This window comes from Penicillium psychrofluorescens (assembly GCF_964197705.1).
Source record: "Penicillium psychrofluorescens genome assembly, chromosome: 4".
NCBI lineage: Eukaryota > Fungi > Ascomycota > Eurotiomycetes > Eurotiales > Aspergillaceae > Penicillium > Penicillium psychrofluorescens.
The window spans coordinates 1,034,628-1,058,685 of record NC_133442.1 but is presented as its reverse complement, the minus strand read 5'-3'; the positions used below and the strand labels follow the sequence as shown (position 1 = coordinate 1,058,685).

Below are 24,058 nucleotides of genomic sequence, written 5' to 3'. Positions count from 1 at the left end.
AATGTAGGGAAAACACACGAGAGCTAGGCATATTCCTGATCCTTGATACGATCATGCTCTTCGCGCAGGACCTCCAGATCATTCGTCTCAAATTCAAAATTCCAAAGCTTTGCCACTGAACCTGTTCTGCTCGTCTTGGAGCTGGTCCGTCCGACGTGCTGCACAATGCTCGGTGTCACAGCCCAGCGAATCTCATTATACTTGTCCGCAAATTCTTCCGTAAGACTATCCGCTTCTCCACGACCTTTCTCTGTGTACCAACCCACAATATCGGGGACTCGTGTTCGGGGAAAGACAAATGCCTGAGAGCAACAGGCGTATCGTGGCATCTGGTGCACACCTTGTGGAATAGGGCGCGTCGTCACTTGCCCAGCCGCGAAGAAGAGGCCGATTAAAAGAGGTGTACAGATCCCACATGCGATAAGGATCATCTCCTTCGGGATCATCGTGCGCAAACGTTTATTGTATTGTCGACAGCCGGTAAGCGAACAAGCGACAAAGGCGACCGTCAAGACGGAGTAGGAGAGGAATACGGGCCAGTCGTCGGCATTCCAGCCGAGGAATTTCTCGGTATAGAAGAGACGAAGGTATAACCCTAAATTCGATCGTCCACTCAGTCAGCGTGGTTCTCGAATCTCGGCTCCGAGCGGTGTTATGGAAGGGCTTTTCTTACACTTTGAAGCTTCAATCTCCTTGGTCTGCTCCTCTGCCGACTGTATGGCAGCCCGAGTTCGGTGATACCATCCGTCCTGCGCGACGATATCGTCTTCCATCATGACCACATAAGGAGCACCGACTTCCTCACACGCCTTCAACAAAAATCTATAGTCAAAAAGGGCCTTTTCCTTCGCATCCTTCTTTGCCTCTTCAGACTCCAGGCTGTGAATATGCTCGATGTCAACGTCCATATCCACCACCGTGGAATTGTAGAGCAGCACTCGATCTGACACCTTGTGCAGCCATGTCTCATTATATGCCGGGTGCTCCGACGGGTTTGTGTGCGCGATGAACGTAATTAGGTATATTTCCGCGCGCTCCGTTTCGCTCAAACCCTCGAGCACCGTACCGACGGCGCTCCTGAAATAGCGCCGACCCTCGCGGGCGATGGTCGCGAGTCCGACACATAGCTGTGGGTTGCTCGACGCTTTCGGTATCTCTATGTCTGGATTCTGATCCACTTGGTCGATGAAGGCATCGGCTTCTTCGAGTCTCGCGGCGGAATAGGAGAGTTCGTAGGAAGAGGGTTGGAAGAAAACCGACCCCGGATCGCGGGCTGACCGGGCCCGCACATATAACGCAAGAACAGTGTAAAACAATAGAAAGCAGAGGAGAAAACGAAGGGTAGGAGAGCTGAACTTGGTCGTTGTTTGTCGAAAGCCGTGTATAGGGCTCCGATCCAGCCTCATTATGGGCAGCAAGAATAGGAAGAGAAAGCGGCGGTCACTCCCTGAAAAGCACGGCGAGGCCTCGAAAAACTACATAATCGCCCCCTAAAATCGGACCCACCACCGGGCAGCGTTGGGGCTCCGATTTTAGGGGGCGATTAATTCCGTATGTCATAACCAAGATCCTTGTCTCGACGGGCAGATCCAGCCGAGACCCACCTTCTGTTACAATGTAACCGGTTAGCCCATGGCTACTCTTTCTATGGTAAGACCTTGAATACCTATCCAATGCGAGTCCAGACTGATCATGAAAGTTCGTGGAAGTGAACGGTAATAATACGTCGCCAAGGTCTCAATTCTCCACCGATTCTGCGTACACAGTCGGAACTAATTATTTCATGGTGGGCCTTGGCCTGCCAATCAGACGGGAGAGGCTATTTCTCTTGGCTCTGTCCAGTGTTAAGAGGTTTGTTTTCGGTCCCTTTGTAATGAGAGGTTCTCATTCTTAAACCTATGGCATACCTTTTTCATTTGATCAATATCAAAGGCTCACCGAGCCGCAGACGTTATAAGCTGCAAATTTGCAAGGCAGATACGTTTTATTTAGGGTCACCATCGATAGATATGATGTCTCAACTTCACCGCCCTATTGGAGCTCGATCTGGTGGAAGCACTAACGGTATTTGGCCTAGTGCATCAGAACTTCTCCACACATGAAGACAAAAAGGGGGTATTCTTGCCATTTCTGGCTATTTTTCTTCTCTAGGTAGACAGCCAAGACCTATACCTGAACAGGCAAATGGCCAAGGCCACCAGGCAGCTCTCTCAAACTACCTCTACGTAAATATATAAGGCAAGACGTAGTACGTGTAAGAAAGAAGAGAAAGGGATTAATAATTCAGCAATGCAAGTCTCAAAAGGACCAAGCTTGTGATTCAGCTTCTACTACTCAAATCTCTATTGTAACACATGGACTCGCAATGGAACCAAAAGCCAAAAGAAGGGTAAAAACAAGATATTACAAAGCAATATGCCATATAAGATCAGAAGATTGTCTCCAGGCAATGAAGGAAACACAAGAAACGCCGAGTTTCCTGATGCCAAATCGCCATTGGCAGCAAGCATGTATTGTAGCAAAAGGTCCAAGGCTAAGGTAACTATACAGTCGAAAATGGAGGACATCTGCACTGGTAGGCAAATATGGATGCCAATCCGCAGTGCTGATATCGATGTCGTGACAGTCATGAAGGGGGATTGATGGTGGGGTGGACGGTTTACGTCCCGTCATACGGTTGTATGCGCTCGAGCTGAGTACTGCGGCGCTCTTCCTCCTTGACCTTCCGCTTCTCCATCTTTTTCATGGCTTCCTCGGTCAGTTGCTGGCGGAAGAGGCGCTCGACGACATCCTTCTTCCGAGATCGTCGGTCACCGAGCATGATCAGCACGCCACCTGTTATGTTACAGGTGATAGAACAGCAGAGGATGACGGTGGTCAGGGCGAAGGGTCGGTGTTTGGGCGGTTCCATGCTCCACGTGCACGCGCCGAGAGCAATCTGAAGAATTGAGTGGCAGTCCAGGATGACGACGATAGCGACGAGCATTCGCAGCGGGAACGCGTGGTGTGTCACTGTCTCGTGGGGCTTGTAGAAGGTGTGCGATCTGGAGAATTTGTTCTGGTGGTGGATCAATCGCAGCTGTTGGCGCTGGTCAAGCACCGAGAACTCATATTCGTCTTCCTTGGGGGTGTCGCCGAATTCGACATCGACTTCCGTCTCTCGCTGCGCTGGGAGGTCATTTTTGTTCTTCAGGTCTGGGAGGCTCCGCTTGCGACGGATCTTCCATGTCAGGTGCGTGTAATGGGCGATGAATATCATGTGGTATGTATCCACGGCTCGAAAGGGAGCTAGTCCGTCACCCATGATGGCAAACAGACCGACTAAGATGTTATCGATGATGTTGATGAGATAATCCTCTTTACCGCCAACGTTGATCCAGCCTACATGAAATTAGTGATCAATTTATATGTCGTAGGTGGAGATCAGGGGTCCGTACCGATCAAGAAAAGCACCCACGCAAGACCAAACAGGGTGATGAGGGTCGCGTAGAGAGTCACAAGAAATCCCAGTGCTGTTGCAAAACGGTGAGCTCGTTTTCCTGAAGACATCGCGAAAAAGACTTACGTTTGCGCACATATTGACCGAACCCCTTCATGGATCGCCTGAACTTGGATCGGCGAGAGTGAAGCATGTGCCGGACATGATCGTTCAGTTCGGCGAAATCCTCCTTCGTCCACCCGTCCAGATCGTGTCCTTCAGGGAGCACAGCAAACCGGGGACCCGACACCACCGAGGACATACTCGTGAAGGGGCGCAACTGCTCCAGACCCGGCCGTTCTTTCTTGGCATCTTCCGAGGTCTCAGTTTCATCCGCGGTAGTTCCCTGCTCTTCGTCGGAGGAGGGTGGAGGTCGCGAAATAGTATAGGTGGGCATGCGATTGATAAAACCACCCAAGTTCGGCACGAATAGAGAATTCTGCACATTGGTGAGGGTGGACAGAGCCGACACCTCCGGATCTATCATGCGTTAGTTAATCCGCCCTTGGCATATATAGGGGGTCCAACTTACCAATCACGTCCAGTACATCAACCACATGAGGTCCATACTCGCTCATCCGTTGAGAATTCTCTCGGGCTAGTGTTGGCGGCGCTCCGGTCACAGTTGACGCCCGGTTCCGTGAAAACCGATTCAGAGCCGCTTGACTGGTGCGGCGCAGAATACCTCGATTGTTCTCCGGCCGTGGGATAGCGGGCGGAGGCGGTTGCAGAGTATCAGTTTCCTGCTCCTCGACGGGTAGTCCTGTAGGGGTAGTTGCAACCGGACTCTGGAGCGATGATTCTTCGGTCAAGGGCAGCATTCGCATAGGAGTCGACATCCGCGTGAGCACATCCGGGGGAGGCGACGACCATCGTCCTGGCCGTGGCTCCGAGTTGCTGCGCCGACGGCCCTGCCATCCATCGTCCTCGTCGTCTGTGGGCACATTGGACCGGGCAGATGGTTGCCGGCTGACTTCCGGCGCTGCCGCTTGCTCGGGTTGGGCCAGATGTTGGGCGTTGACGGTATCCAGGGACGAATAGGAGGATAGGCGGGAGAGGCGAATACTCGGGCGACGCGCGCGGGTTGAGGGGGCTCGCGGACGTAGTGTGGCGAGCGGTGGACGCGATGCAGAGGATTCAGGAGGGGCCGGGTGTGCTCCGGCCTGGCCCTCCTGGGAAGTCGAATCCTCAACGGGCTCGATGTGATCCATGTTGGGCTTCTGCGGAGGACCCCGGGCGGAAGAACAGATTTAAGGAAGGGAGCGGAATGTGCGCAGTCAGGGGTGGGAGGGAGAAACTGGCGACCAAGAATGACAAGCACACAAGTCACTTCCTTTCATCCATTGAGGCCCGGGCAGGAAGGCAAAACGAAGAAGAAAAGATTAAGCGGAGCCAAACAAACCGGGGATGAAGGCTAGTCCGCCTGACTCAGCAAATCTTGTTTTCGCACGAGTGACGGGCGCCAAGACTGCGCTTTTTACTAGTGGCTGTAGGCCGTCGATCCTCCGAATTACACACAGAGTAGCTACGGTGGGCTTGGACTGCGATGGATCGGGTGGCACCACCGATGGCGTGTGGCAACCGATCTTGACAGGAGGACCAAATTCCATCCACGTGGTGGCAAATGGGTCGTCGAGTCGGACGACCAAGAGGAACTATACAACAGCATAGACGGTGCTGTTGGCTCTTGCGCCAGGGCCACTCACTGGAACTAACTCACTATGGCGCCCAGATCTTAGGAGACACTTTCTCTACTCCATCTCTCTCAAACTTCAAGCCAGATGCAGACCACCACGGATAATTCCGTCATTGGTGACACAGACCTCTCCGACGTCCGCATCTCTTGCTGGAAGAGAATCTAGCAGTGTCGGCGTACAGCCAGACTTTGATGAAAAACGGGTGATTTGCGCCAGATCAATGCTTGTCGCCAGCACTGACACAACAGGCAGTCTTGCGTTACCGTGGACATGCCCGCCTGTTCTCCGACCTCACAGGACAGCCGAGATTGGGCGAATGAGCCGAACATCCAGCCGTTGAGAAGTCGCACGCGGAGGTCACCGGTCATTCGAACCGAAGTCGAGATTGATACCTGGGAAGATTACACGCCAGTGGAGAAGTGGCCGGCCGAGCATTTCCAGTGACGACCGTAGATAAGTGTACAGTTGGTTCGTCGTCCACGGCTTGTACCAGCCACCGGCAATAAGCACACCGCCTTTCTCCTTTCCCTCTCATCCCCCCGTCGACCGCCTCTCCTTCCTTTCTTCCTCTTCTTCTCCCAAAGGTCAACTCTACTTGCAACTTCAATCCCATCTCAACTTCCCCCCCCCCTTTTCAACCGGTATCTAGGGCACCAAGCTACCCTGCTCCTTCCCCTCCACCTCCCCTCGTCAAGTTCTTTCCACCCACCCACCCATCAAGGCAAAAATCAACAAACAAACACAAATCTATCATCAATTCTCTTTTGTGTCACCGCCCATTCAAAATGTCTGCGACCGTCGATACCATCACTGACAGCGTGGCTGCCACCACCATCGATGACGCCCCCGCCACCAACGGCGCGGCTGCTGCGGCTGCTGATGCTGCAGCTGCCAGCGCGGATGAGGGCCGTCGTCTGTACATCGGAAACCTCGCTTATGCGACCACCGAGGAGGAGCTCAAGGAGTTCTTCAAGGACTATACCATGTAAGCTGCGACCACCACGCATACATCGTCGACTCGGTACTCGAGCTTGAAGACCAAGATGCTGACTCACTTTCGTCCCAGCGAGACCACCTCGATCCCGGTGAACCCCCGCACCAACCGCCCCGTTGGCTACGCATTTGTGGACCTCGCCACGGCGGCGGAGGCTACTGCTGCCATCGAGGGACTCTCCGGTAAGGAGATCCTCCAGCGCAAGGTGTCGGTTCAGCTGGCCCGCAAACCCGAGTCAGCTGAGGCCAAGGAGGGGGCTACCAGCGGTGGTGAGGGCGCCAGCGGTAATGAGGGTCGCAAGCGCACCGGTGGCCGAGGCCGCGGTCGTGGCCGTGCTCGTGGCCGTGGCGGCCGTGGCGCTCGTGGCCAAGCTGTATGTTTCTGCCCCATCCTCAACTTGAAAAAACACTAACCTCGCGGCAGGGTCAGGAAGGTCAGGAAGGCACTGACGGCGCTGTTGACGTCTCTGCTGAGACCGCAGAGGGCGATGCTGCTGGCACGGAAGGAGCCAAAAAGGAGGGCAAGCCCCGCGTGGCGCGTCCCCAGAAGCAGCGTGGTCCTCCCGAGGATGGTATCCCGTCCAAGACCAAGGTCATGGTTGCTAACCTGCCCTACGACCTGACTGAGGACAAGGTGCGTTAGCTCTCGGACAGTCGAAGACTTACTTACTGACCTCCGCCCAGCTCAAGGAGATCTTCGCCGAATACTCGCCCGTGTCGGCCAAGGTTGCCCTGCGCCCCATCCCGCGCTTCATGATCAAGAAGCTGCAGGCCCGCAACGAGCGCCGTAAGACTCGTGGCTTCGGTTTCGTCAACCTTTCCTCCGAGGCGCTGCAGGAGAAGTGCGTGGCTGAGATGAACGGCAAGGATATCGACGGCCGTGTGATTGCCGTCAAGGTGGCCATTGATAGCCCCGGCAAGGAGGACGATGTCAACGAGGCGGCTGACAAGTACGAGGAAGCCAACGCGCCGGCTGACGAGAGCACTACTCCTGCCGTCGCGCCTGTCGAGGCTTAAAAGTCTTTCACCCAACACACACCTTTGCTGATTGCTATGGGGATGGATACGCCAAGATCCGCTGTGAATATTTTAGCTATTCGACCGGTGTGGTCTGAGAGAGCGAATTCGCTGGGCACTGGAGACTATGATGGAGGATGATGACTCTTTTTAACGGATGATACCATGGCCTGAGCCCTTTATAAGCCAGGTCCTTCATCCCTAACGACTTTTTTTTTACTTCTGTACTGTATCTTAGCCCCAATTTAACCCCACGGATTGATGATATGCTCGTCTGTTGTTGTTGTTGTAAACACAGTAAGTAGTAAAGGCGGGATGACGATAGCCCTTGCGGATCACCGCCAAAGCGGAACTTGCTTTGCTCCGTACAACAATTCTCCCTCTCTACACCACTCACTGCCTTCCATTCACCACCCTCTCCCATCCCCAGTCGCAAAATCTATCTAGGTTCCCATTGATTTCCCTGCACATCGGGCGCAGTGAACCTATCCCCCCCAAAAAACTCAAGGGGCAACAAGAGGGGGGCCCGAGCACAGCCAACCAGATCCCGCAACAGCGCCAACAACGGTTGCTGGATCGAGCCACACTCTCTTTCCCTCGTGATCGAGGTTACTTTATCAATCGCTATACATTTCTCGCTTTCTTTCCTTGAACACAATGTCTCGCATGTGGGAGGTTGATCCGGAGACGAAGACGAAGGTGCGCAACTCCTGTGATTGAAAGTGGTGTGGTGATAACGACACTGACCAGGCAACGACACAGCTCCTTCGAATCTCCAAGACGAATGGAAATGACAGATGTTGCGATTGCGGTGCTCCATCACCTCAATGGGTTGGTTTCCCTCCCTTCTCGCATTTACCCAGGATCTTCTTGCCCGAATTCATCCCTAACCACGCACGCCGCGCACAACCAATACAATCATAGCATTTGCTCACTCTCGTGTCAATTCTTAGGCTTCCCCCAAATTCGGAACGTTTATCTGCCTCAACTGCGCTGGCACCCACCGCGGGCTGGGCGTGCACATTTCATTCGTGCGCTCAATTACCATGGACGCCTTCAAGCACGCCGAAATCCAACGCATGGAACTCGGAGGCAATGAGCCCTGGAAGTCCTTTTACGATAACCATCCCGTCACCGTATCCGAGGGCCGCACATTCGAGGACTCGACGATCAAGGAACGATACGAGGGTGATGCCGGAGAGGAGTGGAAAGAGCGGTTATCTTGCAAAGTGGAGGGCCGTGAGTACGTGCCCGGCCAGGAGAAGAAGAACGCTGCCGCCTCGCGGTCTAGCACGCCATTGAGCGCTGCGGGCTCGGGTGCTGGGATGGCCGCCCGATCAGGGTCGCCTGCTACTTCCTTGGGGCGATCTGATAGCCAGCGCGGTGGACCAGCGACTAAGAAAGAGCAGAACGAGACATACTTTGCGAAGCTGGGGTCTGAGAACGCTACCCGGCCTGATTCACTTCCGCCGTCACAAGGAGGAAAATTCACCGGGTTCGGGGGTGGGTTGCCTCCACCTGCTGCAAGTGAGCGTCGGCCATCACCTTTTGGAGGACTTGGAGGCGGGAACCAAGCCTTTGATGATCTCCAAAAAGACCCCATGGGCACACTGACCAAGGGTTTTGGATGGTTTGCCTCGACAATCGGCAAGGGCGCGAAGACGGTGAACGATTCGTACTTGCAGCCCACGGCGAAACAGGTACGTCACCTTTTTTTCCCCCTTGGCTTAATATCACAAAGCTGACTTGGCTCTCTCCCCACTTCAGCTCGCAGAATCCGAATTTGCTGCTCAGGCTCGCACGCAAGCCGCCAGCTGGGGTCAAAACCTGCAAGCCGGTGCTAAAGGTGCCGCAGACCAGTTCAATCGGTTCGTCGAAGGAGAAGAAGATGGCCGTGCTGCCAATCGCCGTTCTCGCGTCGAGCCCGAGCGCAGGGACTTCTGGGACGATTTCTCGTCGTTGGCTTCGGAACAACAACAAGCCTCGGGGCATCAACGCAGCGGCTCGCGGTCTGGTACTATCGGCACCGCGGCCATGCGAAAGGGACCCGTGCCAACATCGTCGCTGTCCAACTCTTCCACTGCAGGTGATGCCGCGGTCCCGTCTGGTGCTGGCGGAATAGAGGGCGCGGAGGGTGCTGCTGCTGCGTCTACGGGTAAGGGGAAGGAGGACTGGGATGAGAACTGGTAGTACATATGTATACCTGTAACCGGTGTCTCGGCCGTTGTTGAAACAAACAAGACTCAATATATCTAGCATGACATTTTATACCACAAGTATATAATCAGGTCAAAAATCTTGTCCACCACCCCTCCGTCCTCTTCAACGACTCGCAAATGGCCTTCTGCCCAATCCATCCATGTCCCTCGCCCTCAAACTCAACCACCTCCGCCACTCTTCCCTGCTCAAGCATCGCACTAGCCATCATCCTCGCCTGAGCAACAGGAACAACAACATCCTCGGTCCCCTGCAACAATAGCAGCGGCGCCCGCATCCTCTCCGCATAGTGACATGGACTCCTCCTCTCCAGTTCCGCCTCTCTCTCCCCAACCGGCGTGCCACTCAAAAGCAAGCGGTCCACATCCTGACTCTCGAATTTATACGAATCTGCCTGCAGCGCGCGCACGTCACTGATCCCGTACGAACTCACCCCGGCCGCCCAGACTCCAGGGTGATTGTGCCCACTGCACCCGGCCTCGGGATCAAACTCGACAGGGAAAAACTGGCCCACCTTCACCAGCAGTATCTTGACTGTGGAATGACAAAGAGGGATGATACTTCTTACATGAAGAAGTTTCGTCCAGAATTCTCACCACATATTCCTAGGTGGTGAGAAATTGCATGTGAAGGTGGTGGAGCCTGCAGGTTATGTAGGAATTAGAAAGCAGAGAAGAAGCCATGCTATTTGGTACTTGACCATGAAGCACTAGTTACTGAAAGGATGCGGATGTCTCATAGAAATGCTCTTTATGAGTTCATAGGCCCGAAAGCGGAAAGTGCAATATTGCTTTCTAGGTGAGTTGATTAGGGCGAGGAAGTGCTTAGAAGAGTTTGTTTTTATCGTCACTTAGCGTTGTGGCGCAAATTAAGAAGATACAATCAGAGCATGATTGTGTATAATACATTCTAAATACCGAACTCCTATAGATATCTGATCGGACACACTGAGCTCCCCTTTGAAAAATATACAGACCCTCCTACTCCACGTCCTTGAACCTTGAACAATAACCGAAACCCCAACTATGAACTGGCGAGCTCCTCTTTAGAAGCCAACTCTTTCGTATCATGATCCGGGCGAAGGAAAATCGAGCCAACAAGGTTGAACACATTGTTCGCCCGTAGCCACATGCAATAGAACAGAGTAACACCGGTGACAACAATCTCATCCCGCACAGCAGGGTCATTGGCCTTGGGGCCAAGGAACTCGATCTGCCCCGCTTTTTTAACCGCCCACATATTAGCCGAGAACTTCGCCACGGCGATTTGGTTCTCGTCCATGCAGACAAAGTCCCATGTTTTGAGCCCGCAGTTACTGGACCATGTCATGGTAACCGGGGAGTCTGTGACCGAGTATGCGTGCGATTGGTGCGTGTAAGCCGTTTTAAACCGCTTCTGGGCCTTGATCGTGTCCTTGAACCCGTGTAGTTCGTAATCGGGGCTTATGCCGATTGCGTGCAGGGTGCCGGTTCCGACGGTTGTGTCGGATTCCCCGGACTTGAAGGTCAGATGGGGCGAGCGGATCATTTGGAAGCCGACGATGTAGAGAGGTTTCGATTGAGGGTCGTTGGCGTCGCTGATCAGGGCTTTGAATTTGGACCAGGCCAAGTCCACCTTCAAGGTGGAGGACTGGGTGGCAGCTGAGATAGAGTCCATGGTTGATTTCAATTAATGAGAATACTTTGGTTCGGTGATGATGAGGATAATGGAACTCGCAGCCGACCGGCCTGTTCTTATATCTTCGAAGGCCGTATACTTCGCCGTGGCTGAGCCTTAGCCCCCAAACCCAGACTAACCGCATTCGGTTCAATGTCGCGCCGTCCAATGAAGATGCGCAGGCACCGTGATGTCATTGCCTCTGAGGGTGATCGGCATCGTTCTGTGAAGGAACTGCAATCCCGCAAGCCTGAGGCTATGCTTTACACGTGGCGCTCGAGCACCGTTTCAGACAGACTCGAACTAGGTTGGGCGTTGGGATCGTGGACCCCCAAGGGGCGGAAACCGCACCATGTTACCCGATTCTGGAACACTTACGGTCAATCGGCCTTGGCAGCAGCGTTTCGTCGGTGGCTTTGGGCGGAAGAACGGGCTGTGTTTTTAGAAAGATCTCATTTGAAGACTTGAGGACCTACACAGCGGATACCCGATCCGCTGTATACCAAAAGGCGATTTGATATGTACTCGACGCAACCCAGAATCAAAGACGAATGCAATCAATTAAATATTCGTTATCCATACATGGTCATGACTATCTCTGCGACGGACTATACAACTATGCATTAGCACTCCGCTGTATTTGGACACGCTCCGCCGTATTCCAAGTTTGATTATCTCCTTCAAAGCACTGATACTTCCGCCTTTTCTGCAGCGGTTTTCCTCCTCCAAGGCCAATTCTTCCAGCGGAGATGACCGCGTTCCCTGAAGAAAGACCAATGTCGCGAACCACTCCGGGGACCTCATCAAGCTCCTTGATGGCGTTTTTGTCGTACGCAACGAACATCGGGAAGACTTCTTCGCCCATCGACGCGCCGAGCCGCAGCATGGCAAACGAATCAAGTCGGCGCGTCCAGCGCGGATATCGGCTCGCGTAGAACGCTAACGCCAGTAGCGGAAGGAGGTACAGGCCCATGAGCACGGAGACCGCGATGATGCCGCCGAGGCTGATGTCCGGGATTTCCATCTCGGACCCGAGATCCTGATTGATAACCCACGAGGGTTCCATGGACTCAATGAGATTTTTGTTGGAGAGGAAGGCAGCGGACGTGAAGGCATTGGGTATTTGCTGTTGGTTCGATGATATAGCGAGAATCCAGGTCTCAATCAGTTGATAGGCGTTGCCACTGTATTCGCTAGGTTCAATGAAGCTGATGGAAATGCAACTGTCGGAATTATCGCCCAGAGCATCTACAGGAGTGCTGAAAAGGTTCATGGCAGGTGCGAGTGCGATGCAAGCGTTGACGTCGTAAGAGGTATAGCCGCCAACGTCGCTGCTCGGGATGTTATTCTCGATGACGCTGAAATCCGCAGGAAAAGTCTCAATAAATGAACCCGGGCCAAACATGGCATATGCAGTCGTCAGCAGCGGGCCTTTGTTTACCGTTGTGAACCCATTACTTGGAGAGAAGGTGGTGTTGCCAGTGGCGGTGCTGGAGCGGCGCATACGCTTTTTCGCATACACCTCAGTGTCTTGTGCAATGCAATCCGTGCCGCAGAGATTAGTCGTGGGATCACTCTCAAGCAATGGGCCAGGCATTCCGTCGTTCATGTAATTGGGCAACTCAAAATACCCTGCTGTCGTAGTGACATTGATTTCAAACAATGCACCTCCAGCGGGCGTACTGTCGTATTCAACCGCTTGAGGAACAGATATGTTCAGATACAAGGTCTCAGTAAACTCTTGACGATCTCGGGTTGAGCTCCAGGGGGATTGGTTGACATCCGCCGGCATACAGGCGGTGATTGCCCAGCTGGCATCTCCGCTGAAAACGGATGAGTAGCTAGCGAAGAAGGCGTTGTCAGTATGGTCACAATTGGCTGGCCACTGGGCCGCTTTGATACTGCTGTATGTGGTGCTGGAGTTGACTCGTGGGGCAAACTGGCGTAATACTCCCGTGTTGAAACCCGTAGGCACCTCGGAGTAGAAAGGGTCGGTCATATCTGCAAAGCTGTTGAAGGTGTTGAACTGCTGTCCGGCTTTCCTCTGCCATAGCTGGGGAAAGACTTTATTGGAATTGGCCGATTCGAGAGCACTGCGGACCATAACCACATCCATGCCGCCCACGGCCGAGTCGACTCCATCGGATTCTGACGAGGTAGAAGAAAGAACGCCAATATCACCCCCTGTGTACGACTGGCTGCAGGAGGAAGGGACATGAATAGGCCTGCTTGTCAAGAAAATAGACTGGATGGGGTAGACAATTGCGCCGATGAAATGGAGGAAGACACCCAGGATCAATAGGGCGCTGCCACATCGCTTCCAGCCAACATGGATTATATCATTGACCAGAGAGAGATCCATCCACCGATTATCGGCCAGGGCCATAACATGGCGCATGCTCATGCTCATCCCGTCCTTTTGGTTCTGCACAAAGACAACCGCGGCACTAGCGCACACGGCCGCAATCATCGGAAGCGTAAGCACGCTAACGATGCTCTGGATAATCTGCGCAGAGCGATAGAACCGAGCATCCACCGCGTAACTCATTGGCTGCAAATCATAGCACGGAGAATATTCGGTGTCAATCGTGTATGGTTGCCATGAGCGGTTGTGGATCGGACGGAACGAGAGGCGAACAAGTATAACCCAGGAGTATAGCGCCAGCGCCGCGTAGATGACTGTGAGAAACAGCGCAAGGACCGAGCGACGAAGTGTGGTACTGTGTTCACCTCTCCTGCCCGCAAGTTGATTCGGGTGAGCGCGTGAGTACGGTGGAAGTTCCTCGTGCTCTTCGTGATGTACAGCAGCAACACCGGGGGGCAGCTGGGAACCGGAATGTCCTAACGTTTCATCTTCAGAGCTGACATCGGACTCAACTTCTGAAATCACCGCGCTCCGAGGAGTAAGCGGCGACAGAGAGATGGCACTGCTGTGGTCTTCCATCACCCGCGGTTTTCTGAAGGGGTTTACGTCTCGAATGGTGCCCGTGTGGAGAGGGGAATAGACAACCCGCACGGGCGATGGGCCCCCATATTTAGGCTCTATGAGCTGGCAAGCAAGGCTGAGACTCTGGGCATTAAAGACCGGGATAGTCAGCGCTCACAGCCCCCCTACAATACCAGGATGGCAGCAAGCAGGCTTAGGTAATGCCTGCATCTTTGAGCGAATCATCATCACGAACTCACTGAGGCTGAACTATCCCCTCGTCCGTCCGCACCAGTCCAATTAGCGCGGTTTCAATTAGTGTATTTTTTTTAACCAATGATAGGCATTACTAGAATTTATGGGCTCTTATTGGATATTTAGTCATCAACGCGTTATTTTCTAGACGCGTTAATGACAAGTAGGCTCATAATCCCTCTCCCTACTTCTATTAATCAACTACTAAATTTGGCCTACAAAATCATCCAAATCATCAAAATCATGGCGAAAAGTAATTATCTAATTGCTTTAGCTAAGAATTCTACTAATCTCTTCTATTATTTCTATTATTAGGCACTAAGCGTAAGCTTGATGAAATCATTGCTGTCTTTACTTCTTTCTTAACGCTATAATTATTAATGCTTTTAGAATTTAGTATGTCTATAAGCAGTAGTAGCAGTAGTAGCAGTAGTAGGGAAGCGCTAGATTGCCTAGTCAGCTAGGCTTTCGTGAGAAGCTCTATAAGGAGCTCTTTGCCTTTGTAGAAGTAGAAGATATTGACCTACTAAGGCCACATTCAGGGCTAAATCACCAGCGAATTCAGCTAAATAGGCGACAAGCTTGTTTATGGTGTTAGTATAAGAGGAATAAGGGTGAAATAAAGGGTCTAGAAGCAGCACGATCTAGATCTAGGTGCGCCCAATGTGGTAATATAGCGCTATGTTTGAAAGGTCGATGTTGGGATGAATTTCATAGTTCGAATTAATTATTAATAATTACACTAATACGCCTGATTACTAGAATTTGACGCGATTAACTAATAAGACCGCGTCATTACTACACTAGCTGTATGACGCTAAAAAACCACGCTAATTGGACTGGTGCGGACGGGCGAGGGGATATTAAATAACCGTTGGCCGGCAGGAACCTGGCCAGTCAACGCGTCCCACAAATCGCCTAGGGGCCGCGCAGTGCTTGGGTCTGTGCTGGGAAAAGCCGCTGCCATTTCGAAAAGGGAACGCGCTGCCCCAAATCGCAATAAGATATTTTGATGAATCGGTTGAAGGGTCCCGCTCATGAACCCTGGCTTAGGGTTATGCAATTTCATCATGTTTACGCTGGCAGGGTTGAGATTTGGAAGATGATGATAATATACAATGTCGAGTTATATGCAGAGCATGCCCGAATGATGCCGTTTTATGTGTGTGCCCGATTTACCCCAAATCAAAAGCCACCCCTCAACTCCGCAAGCACTGCCTTCTGCCTCGGGGCGGTCATATTCTCGAACCGATCCACGCTCATGACGAATGTACCACGGCCAGCAGTTAGACTTCGAAGGTGCTTCAAGTACCCAACCATCTCCTTAAGCGGCACTTTGGCGGTGATCGTACGCGGGCGTGAAGTTGCCACAGGAATATCGCCGCCGACAGACGGCGACTCGAATGGATCCGGGGGCGCGTAGACGCGACGAGGGTCAATGGCAGGCAGCTGGTCTTCAGACACAGCAGTGTCGGAGGTTGGCGAGGCATCTGTTGCAGAAAGAGGTACTTCCTCATCCAATGAGACAATGTGACCACCACGGGAGGATGAGATGTCATGGACAACAGAGCCAAGACTGGCCTCATCGACGCTGATGATGACGTTCATGACGGGTTCCATCATTGCCGTTCCGGCCCCAGAGATAAGATCCCGGAACGCCGCGGCGGTGGCCTGACGTGCGGCGGTAGAGAGCGCAGAGGCGGTGGTCTCATTTCCAAACACATGGGCGCTGGGGTCGAGAGTGAGAGTAACTCGCACGTTGTGCATCGGGTATGTAAACTGCGGCCCGCGGGCCAGCGCAGCAAGAGCGCCGTTTTGTAACGACGCTCGCACCATGGCGGGGTCCAACCCTGGGGGCAGGAATGGGCTTGTCTCCTCGTCGCTGTTGGGTGCGCGGTCGACTTGCAGGCCAGGTGCAAGGATGACGATCTGGTTGCCATCGTGTGAGCCGATGTGGAGGACGGCCTCGTCTGAAACCGCCTGTTCAGATTCCGCATCCTTACTGTCAAACGGCTCTACCGTAGCAGTACATCCAGCTTTGCCTCGGCGGCCGGCAATTTCCTTGTCGAAGATCTTTGTGACAGGGCCAGCCTTTCCAAGCGCAGCTTCTCGGTAGCCGATCTCGATTTGACCAGTCGACGCCTTAGCTTTGAGGTCGTTAATGAGCCTGTCACGCGCGATCTCAAGATGCAACTCTCCCATACCACTCAGGAGCGTCTGGCCCGACTCCTCGTCTATATTGACATGGAGGCTAGGGTCTTCACGCAGCAGTAGAGAGAGACTTTCGTGTATCCGCTTTTCCTCGCTCAGACTGTGTGGTTCAACGCTGGTAAAAAAGACAGGTGGTGGCACATCAATTGGTCGTAGTTGGAGAGTGGTCAGAGGCTCCGGTGGGCTGGCCTTGTTCCCTGCGTAGGATACAAGAGTATCGCCAGTCCGAGCATGTTTCAGCCCAACCACCACTCCGATATGACCCGCAGGGATGGAGTCAACCTCCACCGCGTCGTTGGCATACATCTTCAACAGTCGCGGTGCGCGCTCTGAGACATGGATATTGGTATTGAAAAGGAGGCTGTTGCGATCCAAGGACCCAGAGTAGACGCGCACGTAAACCAACACTCCACGTTTGGCGTCATTGACGACCTTGAAGGCGAGTGCACAGCTCTGAAGCTTGCCAATCGCCTCTTTCGGGTTGGTCTGTTGCACGAGTCTTTTCTTCGCTTTGCCTTTGGAAAGGCTAGCAGCCTTTTCGTTCTGCTCAACGATCAAATCGCCCGAGAGCAGTCGCCGCAGACCCCCTTTCGCTCCACCTATGCTTACCTCTGGGTCTGGTGTCTCCGGTGGGCTGGGCAGGAGGTTGACGATGGCATCCAACAAGGGCTGCACGCCCATATTTCGGAAACTTGCACCAGCAAAAAGTGGGACAATTCTGCTCGTTGGATCCAATGTGCACCGCCGCAGGCTGTCGACGATATCACTTGGTGGGACAGCAAGATGGTCTTCCTCACACTCGAAGAATTTCTCAACGATATGGTCGTCATATTCGCTCAGTAACTCTACCAGCGCAATTCGTGCCCGTCGAAGCTCCTGGGCTAGGAGCTGTTCTTCGGCATCCAATTGCTGCAGGTCGACCATTTTCACTGTCCGTCCATCTTCTCCTTCCTTCCAGCGTAGACCCTGGAGATGAATTGCATCCGCCACGCCAACAAAGGGCCCATTGCCTCTGTCAAACCAAGGTATTTGACACACTGCTGGGTACACGCCGAGACGCGAACTCACTTCTCGCACCGTCCGGCCAAAAGCAGCGCCGTCGCGGTCAAGCTTGTTGACGTAGATCAATCGGGGAATCCGATATGTACTCGCCTGGTGCCAAACCTGCTCGGTTTGCGCCTCGACTCCGGCCACGCCGTCCAGAATGCAGACCGCGCCGTCAAGAATTCGCAGAGACCGCATCACCTCGAATGTAAAGTCTGCATGGCCAGGAGTATCGATGAGATTGATAGTGTGGGGGCTTGCGGAGCGCGGAAGGGATTGATCTGGGCTGCTTGCATTGACCTCGCCCGGTGGCCAGTGGAAGGTAATGGCCGCCGACTGAATTGTGATCCCGCGAGCTCGTTCGGCGGGAAGGAAGTCGGTGACGGTCGAACCCTCGTCCACATCGCCAATGCGCCGGGTGAAGCCGCTGTAAAACAGCATGCGCTCTGTGGTAGTAGTCTTGCCCGCATCAATGTGGGCGATGATGCCGATGTTTCGTGTCCGTTCCAGGGCGGCGGCGTCGTTCAATAACGTCGGGGTTGTGGAGAAGCATTGTCGCGGTAGGTGGCATCGAGGGAAGGTATAGTAATTGAGCTTTGAAGATAATCGGAAGACCATCGAGCGCATCCCCTTGGGGGATCGCAACAATGGAGCGACGACCATCAGCAATAGTTGGGGTGTATGTACAGTTGAGAATTGTTACGGCCGGAGCTGATTAAAGTCACTCATTCACCGTCCAGTGCCCGGCAGGCTTGGCATCCATTCCTCTACTCTCTCTTTCTCTCTCTTTCTCCCATCTCTCTCACTTTCTGAACTAACAAACAACTCGACGGTTGACCTCAACTGGAATTGCAATACATTGTCCATCCCAGTGTCATGCTCTTCTAGCCCTCTCCCATCCATCTCCAAAGGTACGTTCGTTCGGCCGTTGCGGTGGGGTCAGCCCAAGTACTAACCCGGACGCCTGGCAGCTCCCCCCTTCTTCCTCCTCCCTCCAGCCCCCGAGACAGCGACCCTTGCATCCAAGATGGACTACTCTGCCATCTCCCACGACCCAGACCATTCCAGCGGTTCCTCGCCCTGGGGTTCTCCGCGTGCCGACCGCACCACATTCGCCGGCAATGACGTTCCGTCATCACCGTTACCAGGCCAGGAGCAATCGGCGGACGAATCGGAGCAATCCCAACACCAATCCCCAAACCTCTCGGCCCAGCTGCAGCGTGCCCAGTTGGCAGATTCGGAAGAGCAGGCCCATTTTGCCACACAGCAGCCCCAGCACGCGCCTCAGCAGCAGCAATCATCCCACCCCGCACGCTACCATCCCGGGCCAAGGTCGAACGCCAGGCCACCGGCGCCAGCCTACAAGATTCAAGGCAAAATTACCAGTCTAGAACGAACGGGGAAAAAGGACCCCATCCTTCGGTTCGATATCCATGTAAGTCAAGAGAGCTACTGCGCCCGCAGACCCGTAGCTGAGTCTCCGCTATCCAGACCAATATCCCCAAGTTCCGCACCACCCAGTACCGAGACGTCCGTCGCACCCATTCTGAATTCGTCAAGCTCGCCGACCACTTGATTTCTGCCAACCCGGAAGCGCTGGTCCCCGCCGTGCCCCCTCCCGTGACTCCCGCAGGTGCAGGCACCGATGAGGATGAGATCCGGGTGAAGTCGTCGATGCAGCGGTGGCTCAATTACGTGCTGAGCAATGATGTCCTCACCCAGGATGACGAAATGGTCCTGTTCGTGGAGAGCGACTTTGGATATAGCCCTGTAGTGCGCATGAAGCAGCCGGCAACCGGAGTGCGTCGCAAGATGTTGAAGCAGTTTGCGCCGCCCCCAGATGACACCCCTGAGCTGCAGGCGGCCCGTCCGATGGTCAAAATGTTTTACTTGGGGACAATGGACGCCAATCACAAGGTTGACCGTGTAGTCAAGGCTCGCCGAGGTATGGAGTGCATTGCCGTACGCCGTGATCCGATGCTGATTTTCTGTAGGGTTGGGTCTCGCTGAATCCGATTTCGGTGTCAAGCTCGGTCAGATGCACGTCCAGGAGACACATCCTGGCTTGGCCGCGGCCTATCGCAAGCTCGGGAAGATCATTCAGACCGTGGGAGATTACCATGCCGTCCAGGCCACGGCGGAGGCCACTACTATGGGCGATCCTCTGGGCTATCATTCGTCTGATGCTTTCATCGTCAAGGAAACCTTGACTAACCGACACATTCTGTTGCGGGATCTCCTTCAAGCTCAACAGAGCGCCAGCAGCAAGCGCGCCGCGGCTGACCGATTGAAGGTCAGCTCGTCTGTCCGGTCAGACAAGGTGGACGAGGCGATCAACGCTCTTGAGGAGGCACAAAGCCACGAGGAGTACCTCACCAAACGCACGCAGCGCGTCACAACGAATCTGTTGCAGGAGAAACGCCGCTGGTTCGACCGAACGACCAACGACCTCCTGTTCAGCCTGCGTGAATACACCCTGCGCCAGATCGAGGCCGAGCGGCGCACCCTGGCTACTCTGGAGAGCGTCCGGCCGGATATCCGCGCCATTGATGCCTCCGGTGGCCTGAGCCGACTAGGCCGTGAAACCCACCCGTCGACGCGGCGGCCGAATCTTGCCTCAAGCCAAGGCCCCAAGGGCGACGCGTGGAGTGGCGTGCCCCGTCGGAATGACAGTTTCAGCCGCAGCATCAGTGGCAGCGTGAGCGGGAGCTTCACGGCGCCTCCGGCTGGCGAAGAAGAGGATGAGGCGAACGGCCAGGGCGCTGACAAGGGTCGTGTGCGGTCGACTAGCCAGGTCGGGTCGATTGCGGAGGAGGACGATGACCGACTGGATGCGCGCAATGCGGCCAGTCGGCTCGCTACCAGCACGTTCTAGTTCGGCGTCCAGCATGCAATGTATATCCAAAGTCGGACATGAGATATTTTTGAGATTCCCCTCTGTTGTGTATTGCGTGTGCTTCTGCGTGTTTATTATCGAGCTATCAATTTCGTACTCTAGTCCTGTTCTGCTATTATTGTGTCCTGTCCTTGTAGTACCATGCCTATCCTCAGGCAGCATACTTCCGTGCATATCCGATGACGCCATTGGGTGGGAACTACTGCGTTGATTTCAAAGCACTGACCTTCTTTTATTTCGTTTCTTCTTCTCATTTTCTCTTTCTCTGCTTCAATTCTCCCACTATGGCTTCCCCCCGAGTCTTCATGTAGGTATTTCTCATCGACCAATCTGACAACCTTCTGATCGTCCCAGCACTGGCGCCACTGGCTACATCGGCGGTGACGGCCTTTACGCCGTCGCCAATGCCCACCCCAACTGGCAACTGTCGGCCCTGGTTCGCAGCAAGGATAAAGCGGCCCAGGTCACGGCGCAGTACCCCAAGATCCGCGTGGTGCACGGCGACCTGAACTCGGCCGATCTCATCGAGGAAGAGGTCAAGAACGCCGATATCGTCTTCCGTAAGTGTATCTTCCCTCCTAATAGCATTCACCACTCACTCACATCTTCCGCAGACTTTGCCGACTGCGACCACGTCGCCTCGGCTACTGCAATTGCCAAAGGCGCTCAGCACCACACCCGCGAGCGCCCGGTCTGGATCATTCACACCTCAGGCACCGGCATCCTAACAGTAGAAGACCAGCGCGCTCACTCATATGGCATCGAGCGGCCCAAGGAGTACAATGATTGGGATGGTGTTAGCGAGCTGCTTAACCTACCCGCGGATGCCTTCCACCGCAACGTCGACGAGATCATCATCGGCGCCAACAAGCAGGACCCCACCGCCGTGAAGACGGCCATCGTCTGCCCGCCCGCCATATATGGCCCCGGCCGCGGACCAGGCAATCAGAAGAGCTTCCAGGCGTACCATCTCAGCGCCGCAGTGCTGAAGCGCAAGAAGGGCTTTCTCGTTGGCCCGGGCCAGAACGTCTGGCACCAGGTCCACGTCCAGGACCTGAGCAACGTCTACCTGGCCCTGGGTGAAGCAGCCGCTGCCGGTGGTGGGAAGGCTACTTGGAACGAGGAGGGCTATTATCTTGCCGAAGATGGGCCTTTCGTTTGGGGCGATATCCAGCGCGCTGTTGCACAGGCGGCTTTTGAGAAGAAGCTGATTCCTTCACCGGAGGTGGAGCAGTTGAATGATGCCCAGGTGACGGAAGTTCTTTCGGTGGGTGTTTATGCTTGGGGCACCAACTCTCGTGGTCATGCTATTCGGGCGAGGAAGCTCTTTGGTTGGGAGCCTAAGCAGCCGAAGCTGATTGATCTCATCCCAAGCATCGTTGAGCTCGAGGCGAAGGGAATGGGCTTGCTGTAAATCTTGGATATTGGTAAAAATGCCTTACAAATAAACGGTGAGGGTTTGATGAAATATTATTCTCAAAGTTGGAAGGTGTTCGAGTAGGATGGTTCCTCGTAGTGAGCCACAGGGCATCTTTAGATGTTTACTCTCGCTGTTTCCTTCCCCATCAACATCAACATCATCTCTCTCTCTCTCTCTCCACTAAAGCCAACATGAACTCTCCTGCCCCTCCTGCAGCCGCCACCTCCGCCCTCACTTCCCTGGAGAGCGCCCTCGGCCCGGGGACCAAGGTGTGGCACTTGGTCCTCGGCGCCCTGGGCGTCGCCTTGGCCTTTTTCGTGGTGTACGGAGCCATTATCTGCTGCCGGGCCTGGCTTGATAACCGGTATGAAGCCAGTAGAGGTACAGGCAGCGCAAAAGCTTATTCTGATCATCTGTTACAGCTACATCGACCTCGCCCAGGTCCCCGCCGATGCCTCGCCCGAGGCCCGGGAGTTCGCCGTCGCGGCTCTCCGTGAGAGCCGGCCGTGTAAGTTCCCTAGGGGGATGTGTTATTGAGAGACGTGCTGACGGGCATTGCGTACTTGTAGCGTGGCTGGACCGAGCCGTGCACCGTCTTCGCCGCCGCCAGGACCCCGAAGAGATTTCATTGCCGCTGATTGAATCGGCGCAGCAGGCCGCCGCTGCCAACTACCGGGCCGCCGCCGCCGCCCACGAGCGCGCCGCTGCCGACCTCAGGAATGCGGCCGCCGCCAACGCGCGAGCGGCCGCCGACGAGGAGGCCCAGGCCGACGCCCAGCAGTCCGCCGACGAGGAGGCCCAGGCCGACGCCCAGCAGCCCGCCGACGAGGAGGCCCAGGCCGACGCCCAGCAGTCCGCCCCCCAGCAGCCCCCCCCCCGCAGCCCGCCCCCCCGCAGCCCGCCACTGCCGAGCATGACGCTGTCACCGCTTATCAGCAAGCCGCCGCCGCCGAGCACGCCGCCGCCGCCGAGCACACCGCCGCCGCCGCCCAGCAGGCCAATCGTGAGTCGATCTGGCGCCGCATCGTGATGGCCCCCAAGGCCGGCTGGGATCGGCTGGTCGCCCGCTAAAGGGCGTTTTTTGTGGGGGGGAAGGCACCGCCGGCTGCACCCTCTGCTGTCGAAAGGACGTGGCTTAAAGACGCCCATCCTGACGGCGAGGGGGCAGTCGGCGGTGGCCTGTTTGTATTTTATTTTTCCGTGGTGGTGCGCCCTTCGGGGCATGACAAGATGATGGACTCCGTTTTTTCCTGCCTGGCTTCTAAATGCGACCTTGAAGCGCATCTTCGTAGATCTGTAGAGCCTTAGTATCGTACACTATCGATAACTCATGAATCCTAAGTCATCTTAGAGTCGCTGTAACCGCGCCACTTGACACAATATTGCATCTTCTCATGAACGGGAGATACTATAGAAGCTGTGAACGCGTCATAGAGACTATAATATTGATGAAACTCCAAAGAAGAAAAGATGAAGACTATCAGAACGCAAGCCGATATGTTGAGAAAGATTCCCGAAAGAACGTGTGAGGTAGACACCCAGGCGACGTGATTGGTTGTTCTGATATTATGTTAAGTCACGTGTATTCGCCTACAGCGCTCCCTACCACATTTAATTATTCATGTCGGGATTCCAATGGTGGATCCATGGATAAAAGTATTGTACAGCACTAAACTGCTTTTCATTTTTGACATTCTTGGAATTGTGCGCTCATTTCGCTTATTATGCGTTCTGTATTATAAAAGTGATAGTTAGATTATATACAGAATGCCAGACTTATTCTATCTTGCGATTTTCAACCAGATTTGGGAATTACTAGTATAATTCGTGGTGAATCACATACAACGCCTAGATTCGACTTATATCTTTGTTAAGGGTTGGACCCTCTCGCACTTCCTATTTTGTACGAGTCGATTATTAGTTAGCTACGCTCCTAAAAAGTTGGGCATTCCTGGATTCGTTCGTTATTTGCACTTCTGTAATGGGACGTCATACATGCTGGACTTGACATCTTTTACCATAAGTCTGGCATCTCGCGTATCTGATGAATATCGGTACAAAATACTTACGAAATACCCTTGAGGGTTTGATATCATATCATTTTCAAGGTGGATAGCATTGAAAAGGTGACAGTAAACCTGCCGGTAGCGATCGGCTATGAGATCCTGGGTGAGCCGCTCCTTGAACAACTTGAGCGCTCACCCATCTTATCTCTTTTACCGTAACGTAATCTCAAAGTGTAAAAATA

The 24,058-nt window shown here is 54.1% G+C and overlaps 10 protein-coding genes across 10 annotated transcripts; 5 read left to right on the top strand and 5 right to left on the bottom strand.

Moving 5' to 3' along the window:
- Positions 1–23: 23 nt before the first annotated feature.
- PFLUO_LOCUS6125 (uncharacterized protein) lies at positions 24–1,406 on the bottom strand (the record flags this gene model as incomplete). The annotated part of the gene is made up of 2 exons (XM_073783640.1): positions 24–595; positions 674–1,406. The coding sequence occupies 2 exons, from the start codon at positions 1,404–1,406 to the stop codon at positions 24–26; spliced, it is 1,305 nt and encodes a 434-aa protein (XP_073640175.1).
- Positions 1,407–2,659: 1,253 nt separating this feature from the next.
- On the bottom strand, positions 2,660–4,689 carry PFLUO_LOCUS6124 (uncharacterized protein; the record flags this gene model as incomplete). Its single annotated transcript, XM_073783639.1, has 4 exons — positions 2,660–3,381; positions 3,438–3,512; positions 3,566–3,958; positions 4,011–4,689. The coding sequence occupies 4 exons, from the start codon at positions 4,687–4,689 to the stop codon at positions 2,660–2,662; spliced, it is 1,869 nt and encodes a 622-aa protein (XP_073640174.1).
- Positions 4,690–5,960: 1,271 nt separating this feature from the next.
- PFLUO_LOCUS6123 (uncharacterized protein) lies at positions 5,961–7,185 on the top strand (the record flags this gene model as incomplete). Its single annotated transcript, XM_073783638.1, has 4 exons — positions 5,961–6,160; positions 6,242–6,542; positions 6,593–6,802; positions 6,853–7,185. The coding sequence occupies 4 exons, from the start codon at positions 5,961–5,963 to the stop codon at positions 7,183–7,185; spliced, it is 1,044 nt and encodes a 347-aa protein (XP_073640173.1).
- Positions 7,186–7,842: 657 nt separating this feature from the next.
- Positions 7,843–9,375, top strand: PFLUO_LOCUS6122 (Zn finger-containing GTPase- Activating Protein for ARF; the record flags this gene model as incomplete). The annotated part of the gene is made up of 3 exons (XM_073783637.1): positions 7,843–7,884; positions 8,139–8,885; positions 8,953–9,375. 3 exons carry the CDS (start codon positions 7,843–7,845, stop codon positions 9,373–9,375), a joined length of 1,212 nt encoding a protein of 403 aa, XP_073640172.1.
- A 1,050-nt stretch (positions 9,376–10,425) lies between these two features.
- PFLUO_LOCUS6121 (uncharacterized protein) lies at positions 10,426–11,058 on the bottom strand (the record flags this gene model as incomplete). The annotated part of the gene is made up of 1 exon (XM_073783636.1): positions 10,426–11,058. One exon carries the CDS (start codon positions 11,056–11,058, stop codon positions 10,426–10,428), a length of 633 nt encoding a protein of 210 aa, XP_073640171.1.
- Positions 11,059–11,674: 616 nt separating this feature from the next.
- Positions 11,675–14,002, bottom strand: PFLUO_LOCUS6120 (uncharacterized protein; the record flags this gene model as incomplete). Its single annotated transcript, XM_073783635.1, has 1 exon — positions 11,675–14,002. One exon carries the CDS (start codon positions 14,000–14,002, stop codon positions 11,675–11,677), a length of 2,328 nt encoding a protein of 775 aa, XP_073640170.1.
- Positions 14,003–15,424: 1,422 nt separating this feature from the next.
- Positions 15,425–18,157, bottom strand: PFLUO_LOCUS6119 (mitochondrial; the record flags this gene model as incomplete). The annotated part of the gene is made up of 1 exon (XM_073783634.1): positions 15,425–18,157. The coding sequence occupies one exon, from the start codon at positions 18,155–18,157 to the stop codon at positions 15,425–15,427; it is 2,733 nt and encodes a 910-aa protein (XP_073640169.1).
- Positions 18,158–18,521: 364 nt separating this feature from the next.
- Positions 18,522–20,369, top strand: PFLUO_LOCUS6118 (Vacuolar protein sorting-associated protein 17; the record flags this gene model as incomplete). Its single annotated transcript, XM_073783632.1, has 3 exons — positions 18,522–18,929; positions 18,986–19,439; positions 19,489–20,369. The coding sequence occupies 3 exons, from the start codon at positions 18,522–18,524 to the stop codon at positions 20,367–20,369; spliced, it is 1,743 nt and encodes a 580-aa protein (XP_073640168.1).
- A 305-nt stretch (positions 20,370–20,674) lies between these two features.
- On the top strand, positions 20,675–21,804 carry PFLUO_LOCUS6117 (uncharacterized protein; the record flags this gene model as incomplete). Its single annotated transcript, XM_073783631.1, has 3 exons — positions 20,675–20,697; positions 20,745–20,950; positions 21,005–21,804. The coding sequence occupies 3 exons, from the start codon at positions 20,675–20,677 to the stop codon at positions 21,802–21,804; spliced, it is 1,029 nt and encodes a 342-aa protein (XP_073640167.1).
- Positions 21,805–22,001: 197 nt separating this feature from the next.
- PFLUO_LOCUS6116 (uncharacterized protein) lies at positions 22,002–22,840 on the top strand (the record flags this gene model as incomplete). Its single annotated transcript, XM_073783630.1, has 3 exons — positions 22,002–22,174; positions 22,233–22,318; positions 22,380–22,840. 3 exons carry the CDS (start codon positions 22,002–22,004, stop codon positions 22,838–22,840), a joined length of 720 nt encoding a protein of 239 aa, XP_073640166.1.
- Positions 22,841–24,058: the final 1,218 nt, after the last annotated feature.